General features: G+C 43.2%; 2 protein-coding genes across 2 annotated transcripts in view; both read right to left on the bottom strand.

Moving 5' to 3' along the window:
• LOC140525305 (uncharacterized) overlaps positions 1-26,196 on the bottom strand; it is a 36,858-nt gene that overhangs the window by 5,985 nt on the left and 4,677 nt on the right. Inside the window, exon 5 of the mRNA XM_072640571.1 lies at positions 20,663-22,637. Within this exon, the coding sequence (XP_072496672.1) occupies positions 20,663-22,637 (1,975 nt within the window). The remainder of the gene's footprint in view (positions 1-20,662; positions 22,638-26,196) is intronic.
• LOC140525304 (zinc finger protein 300-like) lies at positions 473-13,813 on the bottom strand. The gene is made up of 5 exons (XM_072640570.1): positions 13,531-13,813; positions 11,155-11,361; positions 6,494-6,620; positions 3,872-3,967; positions 473-2,968 (listed from the first exon to the last, which is right to left on the bottom strand). The coding sequence occupies exons 2-5, from the start codon at positions 11,236-11,238 to the stop codon at positions 2,865-2,867; spliced, it is 411 nt and encodes a 136-aa protein (XP_072496671.1). The 5' UTR covers positions 11,239-11,361; positions 13,531-13,813; the 3' UTR covers positions 473-2,864.

Raw genomic sequence — 26,196 nt, 5'->3', positions numbered from 1 at the left:
CATGTTCTCTATGAAATTGAATTAGGTCTGAGTGGGGACTGAAGGGCTTCCTCAATTTGCTATGCTTAGAAAGGTTCTTCCCTAAGGAGAATGCATTACATGTAACGAGGTCTGAAAAGTCTGTGATGCTCTTTCCAACAGTTTTATATTTACGAAGATGTTTCTTCACAGTCCCTCTCCAGAGCGCAGAGACTGATGGCAAACTAAAACTTCTCTCAAGTGTATTACATTGAGGTACACTTGTTTTATTTAAATTTGTTCTGCAAGTGATTGCTACTTGTCTGGACTGTCTCGCCTGGCTGTCCTTGTGCTTGTCTGAATTAATTTCACATTCCCCAGAGTCTTTCATGTTGAAATGTTGGGAAGTTTCATCTGAAATTCTTTTCTTCAATGATGCTGACACATAAACATCCTGAATCAGACTAGAGTCCTTGGTTTCAAACCTGGTGTCTTCACTAAGGGAATCTGGAAGAGACATATAGAAAAAAAGTCCGGTGACTGTGTGCTATACTGAAAGGAAGGAACCTCCTTTAGACTTCAGTCTAATTCAGTCTCTTCTGGTGATGAGAACAGCGCTCAGTTTGGACTAGGTAGAGGAGAAAGGAAAATCCAAGCCATCTCAGGTGAAGATGTCGTGAGCACCTTGCTGTCTAAGACTGAATGAATTCAGAGAAGAGAGAAGGCCCAAGGCTTTATCCTTACAACACTGTCTCTAACTGGGTATCATCAGCAAAGGAATCAAATGAAAAATATGAAGGCTATGAAGTAGCCAAACATTTTTAAAGCAATTTGAAATTATGCTCAGACAATGGTTAAAATATCCATGCCCTCTGACCCAGGGAACTACCTGTTTGGTGTATATATGCCCAGGAGGTCAAAGTCAGAGGGAAAGATTCCACATATGCTAAATTATTCAAAATGCATAATATTCATACACATTTTACATGTAAGGAAAAAACTAGAAACAAAGAAAATATCCATCAATTTAAAATGGCTTAATAAATCATGGTATATAAATGTAAAGGACTATTATTACTTCACATTAAGATATGATGAACATAAAAAAAATTCAGAAAAGACTTACATGAATTGTCATAGCATGAAATAAACCAGAAAAACAATATGTAAACTGAATACAATATAAAAGTGTGTGCAGCTAGGTGGTAGAGTGGATAGAATGCTGGCCCTGAAGCCAGGAGGACCTGAGTTCAAAGCAAGTCTTAGACCTTCCTAGCTGTGTGATCCTGGGCAAGTCACTAACCCTATTTTCCTTAGTTCCTCATCTGTAAAAGAAGCTAGAGAAGGAAATAGCAGAGCTCCAGGATCTTTGACAAGAAAACCCCCAGTGGGGTCACAGAGAAGTAACTACTAATTGCCTGAATACAAAAAAAGCAAATTTTACATGATATAACGACCAAGGTTGGTCTCAAAGAGACCATCCCTTTACAAAGGTGGAAAACTATGGCTGCAGTAGAACATATACTCCCAGACTCAGATGTGTTAGTTTGTTCAAATGTTACTTTCTTTTTTCTTCGGTTCATACTCTTTGTTACAAGGGATAGTCTGTTTACACAGACAAGGGAGAAGGATACAGTGAATGATGTGATATTCAAACAAAAATTATCAAAAAAGAAAAACATAAAATGATTTTTAAAAACACAAATTAGAATAAGGAAACTTCAAGCTTTATAATAAATATAAAAATCAACATTAAAACATCTGAGATACAATAATAAATCCATTAAATTAAAAGGGAAAGCTATAAAATTTAATGCTGGTGGAGCTATAGAGATGAACAGATTTAAGTCATTACATCTGGTAGACAGAGTGCCTGGAGAACCATGGACAGAGATTCTCAATATTGTACAGGAGGCACCAACAAAAAATATTCCAAAGAAAAACCAGAGTGAGAAAGCAAAATAGCTTTCTGATGAGGATTTACAAGCAGCTAAAGAAAGAAGGAAACCAAAAGGTAAAGGAGAAAGGGAAAGACATGCCCAACTGAATGCAGAATTCCAGAGAATAGCAAGGAGAGATAAGATTTTCTGTTCAAGAAAATGAGAGATAATTAAGGGAATGTTTCATGCAAAAATGGGCATGAAAAAAGACAAGTCTGGCAAGGATTTAACGGAAGTAGAAGAGATTAAGAGGTGGCAAGAATACACAAGAAAGATCTTAATACCACAAGAACCGCAATGGTGTGCTTACTGACCTAGAGCCAGACATCCTACAGAATGAAGTCAATCATTGCTAACAACAAGGTTGGTGGAAGTGACTGAATTCCAACTGAGCTGCTGAAAACCTTAAAAGATATTGCTATTAAAGTGCTGCATTTAATAGGCCAACAAATTTGAAAAACTCAACAGTGGCCACTGGAATGGAAAAGATCAGTTTATGTCCCAGTCCAAAAGAAAGGCAATGCTAAGGAATGTTCAAATTACCAAACAATTGTGTTCATTTCATACACCAGGAAGGTTATACTTAAGATTCTGCAAGCTAGGCTTTAGCAACATGTGAACTTAGAATTACCACAAGAATAGTCTGATTTTTGAAGAGGTAGATGAACTAGAGACCAAACTGCCAACACTGGTTGGATTATGGAGAAAACAAGGGCATTCCAGAAAAAATATTGCTACATCGACTATACTAAAGCAGATCACAACAAAATGCAGGAAGTCCTCCAAGAGATGGGAGGACCAGATCATCTTGTCTCCTAAGGAATCCAAGAAGCAACAGTTATAACCAAACACAAAACAACTGACTGATTTAAGTTTGGAAAAGGAGTATGACAAAGCTATATATCATCACCTCATTTATTTAACTTATATGCAGAGTACATCATACAAAATGCCAGGCTGGATGAATCAAAAGCTGGAATCAAGGTTGCCAGGAGAAATATCAACAATCTCAGATATGAAGATGATGGCAGATGATGATGGCAGAAAGTGAAGAATCAAGAAACCTCTTGCTGGGGGTGAAAGAGGAGAGTGTAAAAGCTTGAAGTTTAACATTAAAAAAAAACCAAAAACCAAGACCTTGGCAGCTGGTCCCATCACTTTCTGACAAATAGAGGGAGAAGAAATGGACACAATGTCAGATTTTATACTTTTGGGCTCAGAGATCACAGCTGACAGCAATTGCAGCCATGAAATTAAAAGATGCCTGCTCCTTGGAAGGAAAGCTCTGGTAAATCTGGACGTCAGACTAAAAAGCAGGGATATCACCTTCCCAAGAAAGGACTGTATAGTTAAAGTTACATTTTTTTCAGTAGCAATGCATGGCTGTGGGAGTTGGACTATAAGGAAAGTTGAGTGCTGCAAAATCAATGCTTTCAAACTATGGTGCTAGAGAAGATTTTTGAGAGTCCCTTGGACAGCAAGGAGATCAAATCAGTCAATACTTAAAGAAATTAATTCAGGCTGTACATTGGAAAGTCAAATACTGAAGCGAAAGCTTGAACACTTTGGTCATATAATGAATAGATGGGACTCATTGGAAAACAATGGTGTTGGAAAAAATTGAAGGCAAAAGAAAAAGGGAATCGCAGAGGATAAGAGGGAGAGTGACATGGACATGGGCTTGGACAGACTCAAGAGGCACTAGAGAATAGAAGGGCCTGGCGCACTGTGGTCCATGGGGTCATGAACAGTTAGACATGACTGAAGCACAACAACAGGAGCTATGGGAAAATGACGTGATATCCCATGACAAGCTAGGGAATGGCTCAATCTTCTAGAAAGCAATAGAGCAGTAAACTGTCAGAGTGAGAAAACCACTGTTTCCTCTGAACTGGTGATGCCATTGCCAAGGTGCAGCAACCTTCTGACATGTACGCTGACCCCCCCCATTTGCCTGTTTGTCACTCACTCACCTGGACGGGAACCTTTGGAGATGTCCTCCTTGGGCCACCATGGTGCTTCTCCAATCTCCAACAGGGAGACCACACCCAGCCTACAAACAGGAATCCCTACACAAAGGGAAAGAAATCAGATGCTGCTGGCTGGGAACAGGAAACTAAAAACTCAGTTCTAGTCAGGGAAAATGAAAGCTCTCTTCAGCATACTGTGCTCTGGATTCTAAGGGAGCAGAGGTTACAATTTTAGGCCTGACTTCTTATCCATACTACTATCAGTCCTATACATATACATATAAATCAATCTCTACAGATATATCTATAGATGTACACACACACACACACACGGACAAGTGCTCGAGGCTGTCCATTCTGGTTGTGCAAACCCTTTTCAGAGCTCACTAATCTCATCCTGAAGGCTCTGTCATGCTCCAAGTCTCCATCCGGCTGACACACCACCACCCACAAACCAGTACAAATGGTAAACCACCCTGTCCCAAAGAATGCCTCTCCAACTCAGACTTTACCCTGGATTTTCCCATCTTTGCACCTTTTGTAAGCAGACATGGAGAGAGGGCTGGATGGCTCCTCCAGGGACACCAAGCTTCCCCAGTAACAAAGGCTCCACTTTTTAATGCCAATATTCTACCAATATTGGGTTGTTGTCTGCAAACCAGACACAAAATGAAATAGTCTTCAAAAAAGAAATGAAATGAATATCCCATGGATAGCAATGGAGAGATGCATGGGAGGTGTGAAAGGACTACGACTGAGAAACTTTAAGGATGAAAAGGAATTTGAGAGGAGCAGTGTATCAAACGACAAGACTGAAGGCAGGAAGACCTGAATTCAAATTCCAATTTAGACATTTACCAGCTCTAGTGTGATCTTGGGTAAGTCACTTAACTTCTGTCTGCCTCAGTTTCCTCCACTGTAAAAGGGGTCTCTTGGGAGGATAAAATGAGATGAGACTTGTAAAGTACTTAGCACAGGGCCTGGCACAGAGCAGGCATGACATAAAATGCCTGTTGTCAGCAAGGAAAAGTACTATTAGAAGAAAACAGGAGTTGGTCAGAAGATGCACCATGACACACAGACAGCCAGCATACCTGATTGGCCCCCTCACAATGTGAAGCAGGGGAGAAACTGCTGGCATGTTCAGAGGGTTCCTTAAAGCAAACATGTGGGAAGACATAGACAAGCATGCTACAGGGTGGTCAGGCATGAGTGGGTTAAATGAGCAAGCCTTCAAATCCCCATTCTAGCTGACAATCAGAGGCAGTGCCAGGCCTGGGGTCAGGAAGGCCGGATTCAAATCCAGCCTCAGACACTTCCTAGCTGGGTGACCCTGGGCAAGTCACTTCCCCTAGTGTGCCTCAGTTTCCTCATCTGTCCAATGTGCTGAAGAAGGAAATGGCAAATTGCTCCAGGATCTTTGCTAATAAAACCCCAAATGGGGTCACGGAGAGTTGGTCATGACTGAACAACAAAAAAGGTGACTTGGTCAAAGACCTAAATTAGGCTCAGAAAGAAAATTAGTTCATTTGACCCAGTTCAGGCTGAGGACAAAACCCTTCCAAGCATCTCAACTGAGATGAACCTAATGCAATCAATCAATAGGGATTTATTAAGCATGTGTTTTAGATCAGGCACTGTAAAGAGAAAGACAAAAATGCTATCACTGCTGTTTGCAAAGTGCTTCTGTCCTTTTGAGGAAAACAAACAATGTGTGTGTGTGTGTGTGTGTGTGTGTGTGTGTGTGTGTGTGTGTGTGTGTGTGTGCGCGCGTGTGTGAGAGAGAGAGAGACAGAGCCACAGTGAGAGAGAGAGAGAGAGAGAGAGAGGGAGAGAATACATACATCTGTACAAAGACACAAAATGTGTAGATAATTTTAGGGAGAAGGTCTGGAATGGCCTCCTGCAGAGGGGGTTCTTGAGCTGAGTAATGAAAAATGACAGGATGTGAAATGTCCTTCATTAGGAACAGCAAGGAGGATGCTTCTGCTGGACCCCAGAGTACATGAAGGGGAGCCACGGGCCATAAACCTGGAAAGAGAGCTTGGAGCCAGGGTGGTCTGGGCTTTGATCTCCTGAGGACTTCTTCTCTAAATGTAGAGGCAACATGGAGCCATCTGAGTTTCTCCACCAGGGAAGTAGTACAGTCAGAACTGTGCCCTGTGGTCTTGGGTGGATTACTTGTAATCAAACATTTGTTAAGTAGTTATTACAGGTAAGGAATTGTGCTTGGGATGATACAAAGTTTGATTGAAACATAGTCCCTGCTGGCCTCAGGGGACTTTTAGTTTAGAGGGAGTCAAATCCTTGAAAAGGAGAGTTTCAGACACAGCTCCCTGGGAATATGGGCAGGGAAGGTTTAGTCTGGGTCTCCTGATTCCACTGGGAATTTACCCAGAACCTTAAACCTGAGGGTCCAGGGAACTGGGAAGCTGTAGCCTTGAGGCCAGAGCAAGGAAGCTAAGAGATTGCCATTTGTACAAAGCTGAAGGCTCCCAAAGTGATAGCAGTCTTGAATATTCTTCTGCCATAAGCCAAAACTCAGCTCAGCATTTCAGATGGCCCATCACTTCCTCAAAGGGAACCTGCTCAGACTTCCCAGTGTCCAGAGTCAGCTGTGCTTACCCAGGGAGATGAGGTTCTTGTAGGTCTCCAACATCACGTCCCTGTACAGGGCCCTCTGAGAAGGCTCCAGGCATCTCCACTCCTCCCCAGTGAAGTCCACAGCCACATCCTGGAAGGTCACGGATTCCTGAATCAAACACATTCCTGTTTAGCCAGGGCCACTCCCTCCAAATATTCCTGGATTCCCTACTTGTGATGTGTCTCAATTTGTGCTAGACCAAGCCAGCCTCTAGACATGCCTAGGATTCCCCAAATTTTAGAGCTGGGCTTCCATGAGAGGTTCGCCCTCCTCCCCCCTAGAGGTGTTTGAACCAGGCCAGAAGGTCTACTGAAGAATGTTATATGGTGTGGATTCCTTTCCTGTACAGGCTGGAAAAGATTTTTTCTGTGAAGTTTGGATTCCGTCAAAGGGCTGTCCTTGAGGACCTAGAGGGCCACATGTGGTCTTGAGGCTGCAGGTTCCCCAGCTCTGGACTAGGCAGTGGCAGAAGTCCCAATCAACTCTGACAAATTCTCTCTCTAAGAAAAGCAGGCATTTTCAAGCAAACCATGGGAAGGAATCAGTGTCCACTTGATAATTATGTATGGAGCACTAGAAACAACCACGCTCCAAAAGTAATTTCTAATTAGTTGAAAGGCAGGAATCATCTACTACAATGATGCCCCAATGATGCAATGCCCCACAAACCCAAAATCCAATGAGAAACTAGAGACAGATTTTGGAGTCACTTAACAACTGATTCTTTCCCACTCAGCTGTTCTCCTCCACTCCTCAGGGTCTCCAGAAACATATGGCCTCAGGGCCTCTTTATGCTCTCGCCTCCCTCTGACTGCAGAGCCCTTCCCAGGCCCTCATGTAAGGAGGGTGCCCAGGGCTGCATCTCATCATCTTCCACCCAGCCAGCACCAGGCTCCAAGGCTTTGTATGTGTCTTCAGAACCGTGATGCCTTCAAAGGGCATTGAGGGAGTTAATGAGAAAAACAGAGGAGGACTGGATATGTTCTAAGGGTCTTAAGAGAGAAAAGAGATGGTAAGATAAAAGGAATACACAAGCCCAAAGGAATGATGCTACCAGGGAGGGAATGCCTACAAGCCACAGGAATTTCCACATCCTGAAAAAGAAATAAGAGGGAAAAAGAAAAGAACTCCAACCTACAGGGTTATCTTTGATCACCTTGGACAGCTGGGGAAAGGGAGCACAGACTGTGGCTCATGAAGGTAATGGAATATTATTGCAATGTAAGAAAATACAAAAGAGACCATTTCAGAGAATCCTGTGTTGTTGACATGGACAGAAATTCAAGGGAGGATTTATATGACAAAAACATTGTAACAACAAATCAAAACGTGAAAAAACTGAAGATCTCTGATCAACGTGATGGCCAGGCACAGCTCCAGTGGGAGGCCTGAGATGAAGCGCACGTGTGGCAACCTCCTGACCCAACAAGAGACGGACATGGACATTCTGGCCATGGCCACTTTTCTAAGACGAGCCTTTTCTCCCCTCTCTCCATTTTTAATGGGGAGCAGCACAATGGCAGGGTCAGTGCAAGAGAATAGAAGGAAACTTAGAAGGAAGCACAGACAAGCAGGACGGTTGTAAAGTGGAGGAGGGGGGTTACTGTGACTTTTTAGAAAAAAAAGATGAGGTATGAAGTGAAATGGAGATTCATGGTTTCTTACACAATTCTCTTTTCATGTTCTTCTCGATGTCTGGAAATGCTTGTTTGGGGTGTTTAAGTTCAGATAAAAATTATTTTCAAAAGAGAGTCTTCCCCAGCAATATCGCTTCTAGGACTGTATCCCAAAGAGATCATGAAAATGGAAAAGGATCCACATGTACAAAAATATTTATAGCAGCTCTCTTTGTGGTGGTCAAAAACTGGAAATCCAGGGGATGCCCATCAATTGGGGAATGGCTGAACAAGTTGTGGTATATGACTGTAATGGAATACTACTGTGCTGTAAGAAATGATGAACAGGAAGACTTCAGAGAGGTTCGGAAGAACTTATATGAACTGATGCTGAGTGAAAGGAGCAGAACCAGGAGAACTTTGTACACAGCAATAGCCACAGTGTATGAGGAATTTTTCTGGTAGACTTAGTTCTTCATAGCAATGCAAGGATCTAAAACATTCCCAAAGGACTCGAGGCAAAATACCATCCACAACCAGAGAAAGAACTACGAAATTCAATCGCAGAATGAAGCAGAATATTTTCTCTTGTGTTATGTTTTGTTTTTTCTCATGGTTTCCCCTATTCATTTTAATTTCTCTATGCAACATGACTAATGTGAAAATTTGCTTAATAAGAATGTATGTATAGAAACCATTTAAGATTGCATGCTGTCTCAGGGAGGAAGAGTATAGGGAAGGGGAGAAAATCTAAGATTTATCGAAGTGAATGTGAAAACTGAAAACAAATAAAAAAGAGTCTTCCCTAAATCTCTGATTTCAGTATCCCCATTTCCTTCGATGGATCCTCTTATGACCTGAACACGAGCTTTTCCCTCATCCTGAATGCCTTCGTCTCTTCTGGCTGACAGCCTTCCTCAAATGGGGGCCTCCAACTGGACATGACACTCCAAAATGGCAGGGTCATGATGAGCCATCCAGGGACGCCTGCTTTGGGCTTTGCTCTCATCCTTCCTCTTCCTCCTTCACAACCTTCTTTCCATCATCTCCTATAGAACACTTTCTTCCCACTCCTCTTGTCTCACTTATTTTGTCTCATACTCTTTCCATCCTTACTCATCTTTGTATGTGTGTTTACCCATATATTACGCACACACACACATACACACACACAAATATATATGTATGTATGTATGTATATATACGTATGTATCCCCAATGCAGTAAAATGTAAGCTCATAAAGATCAGGAAGTGTTTCATTTCTATCTCTGTATCTCAAGTCCTAGGCACACAGTAGGAACTTAATAAATGTTTGCTGAACTGAACCAAAGGAAGCACTGGAGGAGAGCTCTGCAATCACTTAGCCCAACCTCCCAGTCCACATTTAGATGCTAGACTTTCACCATTCACCTGGTGCTCCAATCATAAAACAAAACTTCCCATGAAATGGCATCCATTAGTTCTAAAATGCTTCTGCTTCCACTCCAGGAACATTGCAGCTCTAATAGTTGGCTCCACTCTCTGTTAGATTGGTTAGGGGCTTCTTGGGAGAACTGAGGCTTAGAACTCCATGAGACACAGATAATGGAGACTATTAAAGAGAAGGGACAGTAATGTGTCCCTACCTGAGAAACAATAGGATTTAAAATGACTCCCAGGAGAGCAAAATTAAACTCACCCAGGGCCTTGCTGTGAGGGACTCAGACATCATTGTGTTGCTATCTGCCATGCCACTTTCCTGGAGAAAGGCAGTGCTTTGAAGAAGCTGAGCTGAGGAGAGAGAAAGAAATGGGGGACCATTCCCACATCAAAGCTCTCAAATAAAGCATGTGCCAGAGTCCTGGGCTCCTCTGCCCTCTGGCCCACTGCATCCTCAGTCCCATGCTCTACCCCATCCTTCCACTAGCCATCTCTACATCTCTTTCCAAGCTGCTAAGAGTTGCTAAATAAAACCATGAAATTGTATTTTAAATCAATGCATAGCAATTCCACCCTGCTTTCACCAAGGCCCCCACTCCTTTCTATCAGCACTGGCACATAGTAGGTACTTCATAAATGCTTGCTGACTGAGTGACCCCCAACTGCACGTCACCACTTAGAGGCAGGCAGGAGCGGCTGGTGTGTGTGTGTGTAAGCAGTCCAGAGCACAGCAAGTCTGGGGGCTGCAGCTGCTCACTCCTCCCCTCCTAGACCATTCCCTCATAAGCATCCCCAGAGATGACCAGTCTTGCATCTCCAACTCCCAGGACATGACTGCCTCTCTCCTCCTGTCCCCCAGGCAGCCTTTCCTTCCTCAAGCCTGTCCCTGTCCCTAAGTGCCCTAAGCCTGCTGTGTCTTCCTTGTTTTTCTTGAGGCTGGGTCTGGGCCACCTTCTCTCTGCCCTTACTCTCCGTGGCCTCATCCACTTCCAGATGCCTGCTATCTGTGTGTGTGTGTGTGTGTGTGTGTGTGTGTGTGTGTGTGTATGTGTGTGTGTGTGTGTGAATGTGTACATATGTATATATTACACAGGAGAATACAATTCTCAGGTACACATCTACATCTGTGTAGACATGTGCCAAACAGTGCCAGTCCTTCCTCCAGGTTTTTGTCTCATATCATCGGTATTCAGCTGGACGTGGCCAACTCAATCAATCTATAAATGAAGACACCAAACCTCCCAATTCTTTGGAAGGCATCTCCATGCCTCCTGTCTCCTAAGGGGATAACTTTGGTGGCCTTCTCACCTTTTTCCTCTCCCTACCCCACCACACCTAAGGTCCCCTCTCCCCACACATGCTGACCAGTTTAGCCTGGGCTCCTCTCTCTAATCCATGGATCGTTACAAGAGCTTCCTCATTGGTCTTCCTTCTTCCACTCTCTCCCCACTTCTGTCCTGTTCATGGGGTGGTTTTATTCCTTTCACTGTTATTTTCAGAGTCTGCCTCTAAGGCAACTGCTTCATAAACTGCTAATTGATTGATTCTGGATTGATTGCATTTGACCTGGGCAGACTCCATCCCCCAACACTTTTGAGATGCTCACCGTCCTGGCTGGCCGCTCCCTGCTCAGCCCCTGCTCCAAGGGCTCTCTGCCCCGAGTTAGCAGGGCCAGGGGCTGTTCCTTCATCTCAGGAGCTGCCCACAAGCCATGGGGGAAGATCTTGGGGGGCAGTCACTTCCTGGGGGGAGGGGGGCTGCTTTTCTTGAAATGTCCTTTACTTCCTCCTTCACCTTCAAGGACAGCTGAGGCCTGAGAAAGGAAAAGAGATCACTTTAAATGAGCCCTTCACTCTGAGGTTCAGATCCCCATCCCCAGCTGGACCCTGTACCTCTGCCGGGGGTCCGAGGACTCTATCAGGAGCCAGATGAGCCAGAAAAGAGAAAGGAGACACTGGGAGGGAGCAAGGAATCGCAACCACATGACATCATTCAAGGCCTTTGGGAGCCAGCCTCAGCCCCCAACACACAAAAGGGCTGATGCTGAATTGTTCATTCATTCAAGAAAACCTGCTGCGTGTTCCACGCTGGGGTGAAGCAAGTGCTCCTGACCTGGCACAGAACCACAAGCTCCAGAAGGCTGGCCTTCCATCATGTGATCAGGCACATTGTCCTTTAGGGGAGCGGGGGTGGTGAGAAAATTTGGATGGGATGTTGCTTCTGCATCTCACCGGGGAACAAGTACTGGAACTGGCCTTACTGCGATGGGGTACCATGGCCAAATAAGGTGTAAACAGAATAAGGGGAAGGGGCCTGAAATGTGGGCAGTGGGAGATGTAAGCAGGGGCACAGACTCACGTGGGCGTTCTAGGTAGGTGCCTAGCCAAAATGCGAATGGGGACCAGGAAAGAAAAGGCTGTGTATTTCTCTCAACGTGGGCCTCCTTGTTGGAGGCTGCTTTGCAAAAACCTCTTTCACCAACAACTCCGTGGAGTTCTTGGTAAGACGCTTGTTTTTTACAGAGAGACAGATGTTCTACCCCCTTCCACACCCCTCCTAAAACTCACAGGCCCCTACCCACAGTCCTGCCCAGCACATTTCAGGAGGGTGGGCACCAAGGGAATTCCTTTTCAAGGTGAACATTTGCTGAACTCAGTCATTCAGAACAGAATTGCTATTTATCAAACTAAAGAAACTAAAATGTTTAGTTTTGTTTTAGTTGGGGCAGCTCTGTGTCACAGTGGATAGCGGGCTGGGTCTGGAGTCTAGAAGACTGAGACTGAATCCAGCCTAAGACACTTCCTGGCTGTGTGACCCTGAGCAAGTGCCTCACCCTCTGTTTTCTCATCTGCCAAATGAGGATGACAGCCCCCACCTCCCAGGGCAGTCCTGAGGCCCAAAGGAAAGGCGATCTGTAAAATGCTCAGCAAACTGGAAAGTGTGCAGAAACTGTGCGCAGAGGTTTCCTTCTCTGGTTTTAGAGCAACTAAAACTGGCTTCAGAAATGCCAAATTTCTAAAGAGCTCCTTTAATCCAGACCCGCTCCTTCCCCTAGAATAGAGCATCCTCCCTTTGGGGTCTCCAGGGGCCAGGGAATCTGCTGGAAGCAAAGAGGCCAAAAGACTCCAGGAGGGCTGGAGCTGCTCAGGCCCGGGAGGGGACTTCAGAAGAGGGGGGGCACCAGCTCAGAGTCTGGGGGTGTGCTGCTGAGCCCCAAACCTGCTTCCACTCCGCTTTGTCCCCACAATAGAGCCTCAAGGAAACAACCAATCGGCATTTATTAAGCGCCGACTGTGTGCCAGCCAAGGAGCTACGCACTGGGACACACAGCCAGTCACAGCCCGCAGGAAGAACGAGGGAACCCCGGGGTTCGTTGGGCTTGGGAGGGCTTCCCGTGGGAGGGGGCGCTGTGGGAAACAAGCCCCCGTGAAATGCTTCTCTGACTCTGGCCCAGAGGGAGGAGGATGCGCCTGGGCCTGGCCTCAGAGAAGCCGGTGGGGAAGACCCCCCCAGAGGAGGAGAGGCTGGGAGCCGGGGGAGAGGAAGGAGGATGGGGGGCCGCTCTGGGGGGGCCTTTTGTGGCTGTCCCCGTGGCCCCACTGGGGGTTTTCTTGGCAGAGACCCTGGAGTTTCGCCATCTCCTTCTCCAGCTCATTTTACAGGTGAGGAAACTGAGGCAAACCGGCTTAAGTGCCTTAAACTGAGTCGGGAGATGCAGGGTCTCCGGCTGGAGGAGCACGTGGAGGGGAGAACTCGGGTTTGGCCAATCAGTGTCGAGTCTGATCCCAGGAGAATAGGGAGGGGCCACGTGGCTGTCACACGTGCATTCTAACCCGGGGCTGGCCAAGGTCCGGAGAAGCCGGGGCAGCACATGCGCACTCATGCCTCCTTCAGAGGGCGGGGCCCGGAGCGCGGAGGAGGACGCGGCTGGGCGAGGCCGCGCGTGCGCACCGCCTCCCTCTCAGTTCGCTTTCTCACTTACCGCGTTGGACTGGCCGCTGGGCGCGGTACCAGGAGTCCACGGCTGGAAATCGGGCCTCCGCGCAATGTAAACGGCCCCCTCACTCTGAGCCCCTCGGAAATGTTTCCCACGATGCATAATGCTTTGCGTCAACCCACCAGGGTGGAGCTAAAGGGACCATGCTGCAGGTGCCCAACTGGGCCGCTGCATTCTGATGCATTCTGGGAATGAAGCTTGAGGTGATGCATTCTGGGAAATGAAGTCCGAGAGGAAGGCGGTCGCCGCTGCTCACATTGCGCACGCATCAACCCCGGACTTCTTTTCACCGCAAAGGCTTACGTGGCCCTTTAAGTAACTGGAGGCTGGGCGCTCGCGTATTGGGCCCGCCCACATGGGGTTCTCCCTTGTTCCCGGCCCAACCCTCCTCCTTCTTGTCCTCCCGATCTTCGCTCCTCGGTCTGGGGCGATGCTGTCACCTCTGACGTCACTAGCCAGTGAAACTGACCGCACCTGTTCTTGCCCGCTCCGATCTTCGCTCTTCTGTCGGGGGCGATGCTGTCACCTCTGACGTCACTAGCCAGTGAAACTGACCGCTCCTGTTCTTGCCTATTCCGGGCCGCTCCTGGGCTTGGCCTCCCTGCAGCGACCCCCCCCTCCCAGTTAGAAGAGAGGCCTCACTTAGAGGGCAGAGGAAGGGGCTGGACCTGGTCAGCTCGTGGCCGCTCCGCACACCCCCTGCCCTGGGCCCCCCAGCCCTCCTTTCCTCCTCGTCTCCCAGCCTGCCCCACTCAGGATGCTCAGCTCCCACCTGCTTACGCCTCCTTATTTGTACGTGTTCCCCAGGACATGACCACGTGGCCCTTTGGGGGACCCTTGCCCCACTAAACCCACCCGACGCAGACTTTGTAGAGGTGAAAGGGTTTATCATGCTGAAGCCCAGGCGCAGGAGGTAGACGGAAGACTGTTAACAGGACATTTTTACCGAGCCAGTCTAACAGGAGCGTTCTCAGAGTCGAATAAAGCAGGTCTAGAGGCAGCAGTGCCAGCAATCAAGTAGTGTGGTCACTTTTAGGGTCAGAAATGTTCTCCTAGCCGAAGTGAAGGCACAAGTTATGTATGTGAATCACAAGTGGGGAAGGCAGGAGGGAGCAAGGTGGATTAGGAACGGTTGTTTAGTGGTTTCCCAGGAGAAGCCCTGAAGTCCCACAATACAACAATTCTGGAGTCAAATCTTGGGGAGTTCTGACTGATGAGGGTCAGGAAAGGTAGTGGAACCCCAACACTGGAGTTCCCTGCGTGGGCCATCTGGAAAAGAATTCGAGGACTTGAGGTCACGGTGGTAAAGATTTATTACACTTTTCAGTGCACAAGAGTTCTTAGGGAAACTGCAACCTTATAGGGGTACAGGTAAAGTTTATAGAGTATATTCTGTAGTATAACATGTGCCAAACGTGCTAAGTAGATGACTCAGGGCAGGATTAGGAAATGGTTAAGGAGTGGTGGGTTCTTAAAGGAACATGCACTTTTAGTATCTGCACAGTATACTGCACAGGTATCTTATTCAGAGTTCATTGGGAAATAGCTTAAAGCGGGGCTACATGGAGGTATGGTTTTAGGTCTGAAATGTCACTAAGTCAACTAAGGGTCAGGACTGACTAAGTAATACCCAGGCTGCTGCCATCAATGTCTTGTTAGACAAGATAGATGTGAGTATGTCTAAGTCTAGAATACATAGTTGGTCAGTGAGTAGTAGATGTTGTTATAACCCAGTACACAGCCAGTTTAGCCAGTACACAGCTGGTTCAGACTAATAAATTCTATAGGTGCAGCTGGCCATTGTATTAGGAAGAGAGATCTAGGGCAGGCTGTCCTTGGGCTGGGAAGAAATTGCCTGGGATTGTGTTTTGAGGCTAGGAAGAAATGTGATTTTAGAATTAGTGTCCAAGCGCAGGCACCCAAGTACCCCATCATGACCACACCTAAAGTACAGAACCAGAGTTCTGTGATAGAAACAGCTTCTTCAACTTTTGATTCACTTCACTTAGGGGGCAGCTAGGTAGGTGCTGGATAGAGCACGACTGCAGGAATCAGGAGGACCTGAGTTCAAATCTCACCTCAGATACTTGACACTCACTAGCTGTGTGACCTTGGGTAAATCACTTAACCCCAATTGCCTCATCCTGGGTCATCTCCAGTCATCCTGATGAATATCTGGTCACTGGATTCAGATGGCTCTGGAGGAGAAGTGAGGCTGGTAACCGGCACAGCCCTCCTTCACTCAAAACAAAGTCAAGTGCAAGTCATGTAATTATTTCTCTGATGGCATGGTCTTCTTTGGCAACAAAGGACAAACACACACACACTTCACTTAAGGTCCAATGACTGTGATCATTGTCAGAGTTTTGATTAATCAGTTTAAGCTGCATTGTGAGCTCTGACTCCCAAGCCAGAGAGTCAACTCTTGAGAAAACAACATTATTAGTATGTTCATTACACATATATCGATTAACATGAAAATTACAAATTCTTTTCTCAACTCTATAGAGAAAATTATGTTGGAGAAACAAGTGTTTTTAACATAAAACAATTTTTATGGTTTTTAAAGGCATATGTTTTGCCAATTCAGACACTTCTTGACCTCATTTGGGGTTTTCTTGGCAAAGATACTGGAGTGCTTTGCTATTTCCTTGTCCAGCTCATTTTACAGGTGAGGAAACTGAGCCCCCCAAAGGGGAAAGTAACCAACAGTCAGAAATAAGACTCAGGTCTATTGTCCCCCATCCAGGGCTTGCCCCCACTACACCATAATGCAATCCCCAAAATGCAAGTGTCTTGTTTCTAGACTTAGATGTATGTATATTTCCCTACTTTATCTTGTCTAAGAAGACATTGATGGAGGGCAGCCTGGGTATTTGTCAGTCAGCCCTGACCCTTAGTTGGCTTAGTGACTTTCAGGTCTAAAACCACACCTCCATGTAGCCTCCTTTTGGGCTATTTCCCAATGAACTCCGGTAAAACACCTGTGCAGTAGATACTAAAAGTGCATGTTCCTTTAAGAACTAACCAGTCCTTAACCACTCCCTAATCCTGCCCTGAGTCACCTAGCTAGAATATTCGGCACACGTTATACTATAGAAAATACTCTATAAACTTTACCTGTACCGCTATAAGGTTGCAGTTTCCCTAAGAACTCTTGTGCACTGAAAAGTGTAATAAAACCTTATCACCTTGGCCTCAGGAATGCTTGAGTCCTTAAATTCTTTTCCAGATGGCCCATGTAGAGAACTCCAGTCTTGGGGTTCCTGTATCTTTCCTGACCCTCATCACCATGACTTGGGTTTGCTCCAAGCACATGCAGCTGGGTCACATTCCAATTTGACTCATTAATTGGAATTTTGGCTTGATAGAATATTGTAGTGAAGGTGATTCGGAGCAAGAAGATGAAATTTTTCAGGTACTCCAAGTATTTGAAAACAAGCACAAGTCTAGCACACAGAATGTTTTTATATCATTAATTTTAAAAAGTATGTGTGCAGGCCTGTTTTTTCTCCTGGGCTGCCCAAAATACTTTTGCAGGCTGAAAGAGGGCTGTAATCAGCCCAGGACTGGGTGTTGTACAGGCCTGTTCTTAATGGTCAGCTTTTTAGAGACTGGGTGGAATGTCTAATGCATGTGCTCACAAAGAGAGCCAAGTTTCTTTGCAAGATGTATCTGCCTGGATGGGTGCCTAAGAAAGCTGGTTGTTCCTCAGGATATGGCCTGGAACTCAGGCAGACCTGAGTTCATATCCAGCCTCAGATACTTCCTAGCTGTGTGATCCTGGGCAAAACCTCTGATTACCTGACAAAAGGATCCACTGGAGAAGGAAATGGCAAACCACTTCAGTATCTTTGCCAAGAAAACTGTGGACAGTATGGTCCATGGGGTCACTAAGTAGCAGATGTGACTGAACCACTCAACAGCAAAAATCCAAAGCTATGATATGACGTGATCTGCCACTTTAGTAACCCTGCCAAATAAGGAAAGAAGTTCTGTTAAGTTTGACCTGTTTTTTTAAAAATAGGCTTTAAAAAGTTAACATTGATATATTTTATTTTTACATCATTTTCCTTTCCAAATCCTCCTCTTCCCCTTCCCTCCCCAGGGATTTGTCCTTTGATAAAAGAAGAGAAAAAGAAAAGTTCAGTTTTCTTATTTTATTATTAACTTCACAAATAGCAATACGAATATTTTACATACAAAAAACAGGACTATACACGACACTGTAAATCTCTACTATATATTAAGCTGTTTTTTAAAGAAGTATACATTAAATTCATTGCAGTCACATTACCATGGCCCTGATTCAGCCCCTTTCTGAACTTCCTGTTCTTTCTTCACAGCATTTACAAACATTTAATTGATGCTTCTTTACCCATTCATCCCCCCACCCCTGCAGATAAAAGTCCTCCCTTGTAACAAATAGGTGTAGTCAGGGAAACAAATTCACATTGACTAGGTCTCCACTCCATCACTAAAAACAAGAGTACTTCTGCAAGATTATTCAACCCAACAAACAAATTTGTTAGTAAGTGCAATGATAAACATCCATAATACATTTCTCCTCAAATAAAGGAAGGCAGTATCTTTTCTCATTTCCCAGTTATACTGGGTTACTATAATTCCATAGTGTGGAATTATGATTTTTATATTAATTGATATGGTATATGTAATTAATATACTAACAATTTCATTTTCTCAAGAGCTGCCTCTCTGGCTCAGGAGTCAGTGCAACTTGAAATAATCCAACTTTGACAGCGCTCACAACCACTGGCATACTTATGCCAATGTATCTTAAGTGAAGCAAATCAAACATTGTAGAACCTGTTCCTGGCACAGAACTCTGGTTTTCTACCTTAGGGGCCGTGATCATGACATCCAAAGACTTGATTCCAGAATTATATTGTGGGATTTGTGGGTTTCTCGCGGGAAATCACTAATCAACTGATTGTAATCCACCCTTCTCCCATCCTTCCCCACCTGTAATTTAAGTATTTAACCTGTGCTTTTGCTTCAGCTTTGAGAACATTCCTCATTCTGAAACTGATTAAACTACTTGATTACCAGCACGCGTGCTCTAGGTCTGCTTTGTGTGGCTCTGAGCATTCTTAGGTTACAGACTGACTCAGTAAAAATCCTGTTAACAATAGCATTGTTAGATTTTTCTGGTCTTTCCATTTATCTGGTAGTCCTTGTGTATGTTGGGTTTCCAGCCCTACTTACTTTGTATCAATTCATATCAGGCTTTCTACATATCTTTGAATTCTTCAGATTTATCATTTCTTACAGCACAGAAACATTCTGTTATATTCACATGTCCTAGTTTGTTTAACCATTCCCCATTCAGCTGGCATCCATCTACTTGGCAACACCTATTGTAGATGATGGTACTGTATTCAAAGTGAGTTGATACATTTATTATCTGACGTATGTACAGCATGTGTGCACTGATGGTTTGTACATATGAATTGCTTTCCAAGAATCTTGCTCCAGTGTGAGTTCTGTGATACTATTTAAGCATCCCTCAGGCATCCACTCTCAGCAAAGACTTTCCCACATTCATTACATTCAGAATATTTCCAAGATGAGTTGTCTGTTGAATAGTAAGGTTTGTCCTCTGGCTGAAGTCCTTTCTCATTCACTATTTAAAGGATTTCTATTTAAATCAAATGAGATGTTTGTAAAAGTGTTTAGCACAGCCAAGTGTGGACTGGCACATAGTACATGCTTAATAATAATTCTTATTCCCTTCAGCTTCCCTAGTATGAATTATTTGATGGATTCTGAGTAATCTACTTTTACTGAATGGTCTCTAACATTCATTGCAGGCAAAGCTTTGCTTTTACACCAGTAAGAGTTTTCTGATGAGTAGTAAAGAGTCCTCTCCAATTGAGGCCTTTCCCATGTTCATTAAAAGAAAACAATTTCTCTCTAGTGTAAGTTGTTTATGGAAGATGTGTCTTTTTTGAAGTAGCAAACAACTGGAAACAAAGCAGATCACCACTGATGGGGAAATGGCTAAACAAGTTATGGTGTAAGAATGTAATGGAATATTAAGGTGCTGTAAGAAAAGATCACTATAAGAAATACAGAGAAGCATGGGAAGATTTATATGAACTGATGCAAAGTAAAGTAAAGCCTGATAAACAACATATGCTGTGACCATAAGAAAGTAAATGAAAATAACAAAAATCTAAATTGTTATATGACCATGCTTAGTCTTAAAGAAGAAATATGAGAAGGAAACTGATTCTTTACAGAAGTGGGTGACTATGAGTGTGCAACACTGCATTTAATGTTAGACCGTTCAGAGTGTTGTTTCATTTTATTGGATCATTTTCTCTTTTGTATGTTTTTTTTTGTATGTTTTCTTTTGATGGCTTTCTAGGAGGGGTCAGGAGAAGCAGACATATTGGAAAACATAGAAAAACCAAAGCTAGTAATAAAAAATTATTTAAAAAAAAAATAGTGTCCCCTCCACCTCCAGTTGAAATCTTTCTCCTATTCATTAGATTTAAAAGTTCACCACATTAGGAATTTTCTGATATCTAATAAGGTGTTTCCTCTGTCTTAAGATTTTCTCCATCATCATATTAAGAGATTCTTTCCAGTATGTATTCTCTGATGAGTAATAAGTTTTGCTCCTTGGATCAATGCCTTACTACATATATGACATGAAAAAGGTTCCTCTCCAGGATGAGTTCTCAGGAGAGTATAATTTTTGACATCCTGCTGAAGCCTTTTTCACATTCATTACATGGAAAACATTTCTGATGTTCAATAAGGTGTTATAAGATATTCCCTCTAGGAGGTGGCTTTCCCACATTCCTAAGATCCAAAGGGCTCATCTCTAGTATGAACTCCTGTGTCTTTTGAGCACTTTCCAGGGGAAGAAAAAACACTTTCCTATATTCATTACATAAGAAGAGTTTCACTTCAGCATATATTCACTGATGTCTTCTGATAGTCCTTGGAATGCCAAGTCCTATCCTAATAAAGTTTCCTATGTCAATTATATTCAAAGTGCTTCTCTTTAGTCTAAGTTATCTGATAGCTTTTGAGTATTTAACTCTCATCAAAAGCTTGGCCACTTTAATTATATTTAAAGGGTTTCTCTGCAATATGAGTTTTCTGATGGGTAATAAGGCTTGCCCTCTGGGTGAAGGCTTTCCCACATTCATTACATTCAAAGGGTTTCTCTCCAGTATGAGTTCTCTGATGGGTAATAAGGTTTCCCCTTTCCCCAAAGCTTTTCCCACATTCATTACATGCAAAGGGTTTTTCTCCAGTATGAGTTCTTTGATGGGTAATAAGGCTTGCCCTCCAACTGAAGCCTTTTCCACATTCACTGCATTTAAAGGGTTTATCTCCAGTATGAATCCCTTGATGATAAATGAGATGTCCCTTCTGGCTGAAACCTTTCCCACATTCATTACATTCATAAGGTTTCTCTCCAGTATGAATTCTCAGATGTCTGTTAAGACTTCCTCTGCTACTGAAGGCTTTCTCACATTCATTACATTCAAAGGGTTTCTCTCCAGTGTGAGTTCTCTCATGATGAATGAGGAGTCCCCTTTGGCTAAAGGCTTTCCCACATTCATCACATTCGAATGGTTTCTCTTCAGCATTGATTATCTGATGTCTATTAAGGTTTCCCTTATTCCTGAAGATCTTTGAATATTCAGTGCCTTTGAAAGTCTTTTTTCCAGTATGAGTTCTCTGATGATGAATGAGGATTCCTCTCCGGCTAAACGCTTTTCCACATTCATAACATTTAAAGGGTTTCTCTCCAGTATGATTCCTCTGATGATCAATAAGGGATCCCCTGTGCCTGAAGGCTTTCCCACATTCATGGCACTCAAAGGGTTTCTCTCCAGTATGAGTTCTCTGATGTCTATTAAGGCTTCCCCTGTCTTTGAAGGCTTTCCTACATTCATGACACTCAAATGGTTTCTCTCCAGTATGAGTTCTCTGATGGGTAATGAGATTTCCCCTCTCACTGAAAGCTTTCCCACATTCTTTGCACGCAAAGGGTTTCTCTCCAGTATGAGTTCTCTGATGAGCAATAAGGTTTCCCCTTCGGCTGAAGTCTTTCCCACATTCATTACATTTGAAGGGCTTCTCTCCAGTATGAACTCCTTGATGATTAATGAGGTGCCCCCTTTGACTGAAGCTCTTCCCACATTGATTGCATTTAAAGCGTTTCTCTCCACTATGAATTCCTTGATGATTAGTAAGGTGTCCCCTCTGGCTGAAGGCTTTCCCACACTCAGTACATTCAAAGGGTTTCTCTCCACTATGAATTCTCTTATGTCTATTAAGTCTCCCCTTTATACTGAAGGATTTCCCACATTCATTACATTTAAAGGGTTTCTCTGCAATATGAGTTCTCTGATGTACAATAAGTTTTGATACCAGACTAAAATCTTTGCCACATTCATTACATTCAAATTGTTTTTCTCTGGTATGAATTCTCTTGTATTTAGTCAAGATTCCAATAGTTTTCCCATATTTATTGCAATTATAATATTTCTTTCCAATATGAATTATCTTATGTTCAGTAAGACTTGATCTTTTGTCAAAAGTTGTCCCATTCTCAGTGAGTTCATGCAGTCCTCCAGCATGTATTTTATGAAATTTAATTAGATCTGAGTGGTAACTAAAGGGTTTCTTGTACTTTGTATACTTAGGAAGGTTCTTCTCTAAGGAGGATGTATTGCATGTAAATAGGCTGGAAAAATCTTTGAAGCTTTTTCCAAGTTTCTTATGTTTATGGAGACTTTTCCCCATTGTGCCTTTCCTTAGTGCAACAAAGCCTGATCCCAAATGCAAACTTCTCCCCAATGTGTTAGAATGAAGAACACACACTTTATTAGGAGTTTTGCCATGAGTAGTTGCTACTAGTCGGGATTGTATCTTCTGGTTATCCTTCTGTTTCTCTACAATGACCTCAAAACTTTTTGTTTCTCTCTTTTTGTAATGCTGAGGACTATCCTTTGGCAATCTTTTTTCATTTGATGCTCCCATGTAAATGCCTTGTATCAGATTTGAGTCCTTTCTTTCAAACCTGGCCTCTTCAATAAAGGAATCTGAAACAAACAAAAAATGTCACTCACCACTATTTGCTGTGCCAAGGGAAAGGAATCCTTATCAGAGGAAGTTCTAGTTTCTGTCTCTTTTATAAAAGAGAATGATGCTCAACTTGGACCAGGAAGAAGAGTGTTTTCAATAAGTGAATTTAGAATGGGTGAAATCATATTGGGTACTCTGTTTAGTCACTGGGTGCTCCATTACATGAAGGGCACTGATGAATAGCACAGCATCCACAGGAGCACGGCTAGAACAGTCATGGGCCCTGGAGCTGTCTCACAGAAGGATCAGCAGAAGGAACTGGGGACGGTTAGCCTGGAGAAGACTTTTTTTTTTTTAACTGAACCTGTGATTCTATTGGCATAGGGAGTTCTCAGTGAGTAACTTCCTAGTACCCTTTTTTTCCTGCAACTTACAGTCAAAGAATTGCCTGAGACACAAAGATGTTCAACAACTTGCTCTGAGTCACATAGTCAGCATATACAGGAGGAGTATGTGAACTCATGAACTTCAGATTCTGAAGCCAGCTCTCTGTCATGTAATGCTGCCTCTCTTAAAAGACTTATGGAGAATGTAATATCTAGCTTCAGTTATTTGAAGGAGCCCCACATGGAAGAGATATTACACTTGGTCTGTCTGGTTCCAAATGTCAGATTTGGGAGCAATGGTAGAAGTTGCAAAGAGGAAAATTTAGCTCCGATTTAAGGAAAAACTTCCAAACAACAAGAGCTTTCCAAAAGTGGGATGAGCTGCATTGGAAAATAATAACTCTCATTGGAGGTCTTCAAGTACAAACTGTAGGGCTCCTTACCACCTGTGTTATAGAGGTCTTTTATCACCAGCTATCCATTAAAATAGATGGTCCTGAGCTCCCCTCTAACTCTGTTATTCTTTGACATATCTAAAGTAATGTAGCTTTCTTAATTATGAAGTGAGTATTTTTAGTGTATTCAATCAAGAAACATAATTATGGGAAAAGATCTGATTATATAAACATAAAAAAGTATAAAAGAAAAAATAATTAAAATCATAATAACATCTTAAAATCATTCAAAAATTATTTATCTGTAGAGAAAATAAGAGAGAGCTCAAGTTATGATTTGACATTAGAAGATAATGGGATGATGGGAAGCAGCATGATGGCAGAAAATTGAAAGCAATTTCTCAGCACATTTTTTCCATCCCCCTTTTTATTTGAGGACGCCTGCCCCAGCCTGGGAATATGAGACCAAACAACAGAAATGAGCTTTTGACCACGGGACAGATGAGAGTTGAATGGAAAGAGTCAGCAGGCATAATGAGGGACAGGTGGTATCTACCCTGAGCAGTCCCTGCAGCTGTGGGCCAGGCCTGACTCAGGCTGAGGATCTGAATGAAATCTAACAATCCAAAGAAGTTTACTAACAGTAGCATGAAAAGGATACTTAGCAAGGACAGTGAACTGGTTCAGTAAACATGGCTTTGCTTGTCTGGTCATTAGAGTGTACTGAGTCTGAAAGCATTGTTGACTTGCATGGGAGTATTTATCAGAAGTCTGAAGGGCCCTGGCTACTTGTGGGCTGGGCTTTTTATGCCTTAGCTGTCCAGGAAGAGGAGGTGACAGCTCAAACTAGAGTCTCCTGGATTGATAACTTCTTGGGATGGCTTCTGTCGTTTATGGAAACACTAGCCCAACCTAGATGGCAGTGACCCTAATAGACACCACTCCTACTACACCACTTCCTCTGAGCAGCCTGATTGGAGGGAAATAGTTCATTACCACTGGCCAAAAGATATGGCTGAAAAGCACAGTTGTCTACCCATCAGCACCCCCCAGGAGACAATGAAATTTGGTGAAGGAGCTGGCTACTTTCATGGCTACCTCCTGAAGAGGGAAGAATCACTAAACAGCATCCTCCAGTAGAATAGCCATAATGTTTGGGCTTTGGTGAAGACAGCTAATTAACTAGCAAAGGAGAAAGACTGGTGCATTGATAATGCATTTTTGCTTATTGTTAATATAATTTTGCTTCTTAATGAAAAGATCTTCCCCACCCATTAATAGGCCTGCCCATTAAGGGGAGTTTGATTAGGGAAGATTTGAGGTAAAACCCACACCTTTTGTTAATTTTCTAATGAGGCACTGGTTGTCAAGCGTTGTGATGTCCTTTGGCCCTGAAAAATGTATAAGTACTATGAGGTGAGGTTTTACTTTGGGGCTTACTCATTGGAAGTGTTTGTTTGGCCAGATGAGACTCTGGGAAGCCGCTAAGCAGCCCCCTCTTTGAAAACCCAGATGTTGGTGCTTCTCTCTCTGGTAACTATGTATGTATGGTCAGACAGTTGGATCTGTCTTTTGATCTGTCAGACAGCTGGAAGCCCCATCTATTGGCTGATTTTTGTTTCTCTGTTTATATTTTCTCTCAAGTTCAGGGTGCTGACTTTTTCCCTTGAACTAAGTGAATGATGTACGTGCTTGATTAAAGTGATTGTTGACCCCTCAAAAGTTGCCTTTCCTTTTAGAAAAGCAGATCTAAGAATCTGTGATAGCAGGCCCCCCTGTGTATGTTGGGGTGCTTGCTTTTACAATTGGCAGAGAAGTAAGAGCCAGCAGGGAATGGCTGAGACCCAGTATCCTGTAAGGAGCAATGGAAATGAGACATTTGATGGGAAGCAGATGTAGTGGAGAGGAGAGGAATGACAATACTGGAAGATGCTGGAGACCTAGCAGCATCAGAAGCATGTACTCTTGGCCCACACGTGGCTTAGTCATGCATGCAGCCCACATGTGAGCCTGCTCATAGGCTGCTCTTCCCCATGTGCAGATGCCACATACACGGTTCCTATTTAACCTACTCTCCCCAATGATGCTCTATGTATTTGTGCTCTGGTATTATGGGAGAAAGTGCTGTTATCTTTATACTACAATATTTATGGCATGCCTTTGCTTTCTATTAACTACTTCCTCTGGTTGGCTACAAAAAAAAAATGCACTGTGGAGTTTTCTGAACTGTTGTTTGGAGGAGATTCTGATCCCAAAGAAGTATGTATTAATTGGGAGAGCATTCTAGGAGCCCAAGGGTATCAGTGCCTAGGAGTTACATATCTAAGGAAAGCATTACTTATATATTAAAGTATGGAAAAGCAGACTATCCAGTAAATAATGGAAGTTTATAGAAGCAGGTATAATAATTTATAATTTCATAAGTTTTAAAAAATCTTACATGTATATTATTCTTTTAAAGTTTCCTTTAATATGTTTAATACTTTTGCAAATGAAAATTATATTAAAATTTAAGTTATAGAAAATATAACTAATAAAGGGTCAGCAGGGGAAAATATTAGTGTTAAAGAAAAATATACCCATAAATTATAAGGAATTGACCATAATATGAGAAATCTTAATTTTCTAATGTATAACTCATTGGATTATATGAACATACAATTCACAAATGACAGGATACTGCTAGTGTTTTCCATTGCTAACTTTTGGTTTTATGTATATTATTTTTATCTTATTAAAAATGGCCCACCTAAGCCCAAACTTTATAGGATTTTTAGCATATGTGATTATTATAC

This window comes from Notamacropus eugenii, chromosome 2 (genome assembly GCF_028372415.1).
Source record: "Notamacropus eugenii isolate mMacEug1 chromosome 2, mMacEug1.pri_v2, whole genome shotgun sequence".
Taxonomy (NCBI): domain Eukaryota; kingdom Metazoa; phylum Chordata; class Mammalia; order Diprotodontia; family Macropodidae; genus Notamacropus; species Notamacropus eugenii.
The sequence above is the reverse complement of the archived record's forward strand: the minus strand, read 5'-3'. Positions and strand labels throughout refer to the sequence as shown.

Bases quoted from the DNA above. Each gene is read 5' to 3' on its own strand.
- LOC140525304 (XM_072640570.1), bottom strand. From the start codon at position 11,238: ATGAAGGAACAGCCCCTGGCCCTGCTAACTCGGGGCAGAGAGCCCTTG. The intron at 6,621-11,154 runs GTGAGCATCTCA...TGTTTGATTCAG, and splicing joins GGGAGCGGCCAGCCAGGACG to GAATCCGTGACCTTCCAGGA. The intron at 3,968-6,493 runs GTAAGCACAGCT...CCCTTTGTGTAG, and splicing joins CAAGAACCTCATCTCCCTGG to GGATTCCTGTTTGTAGGCTG.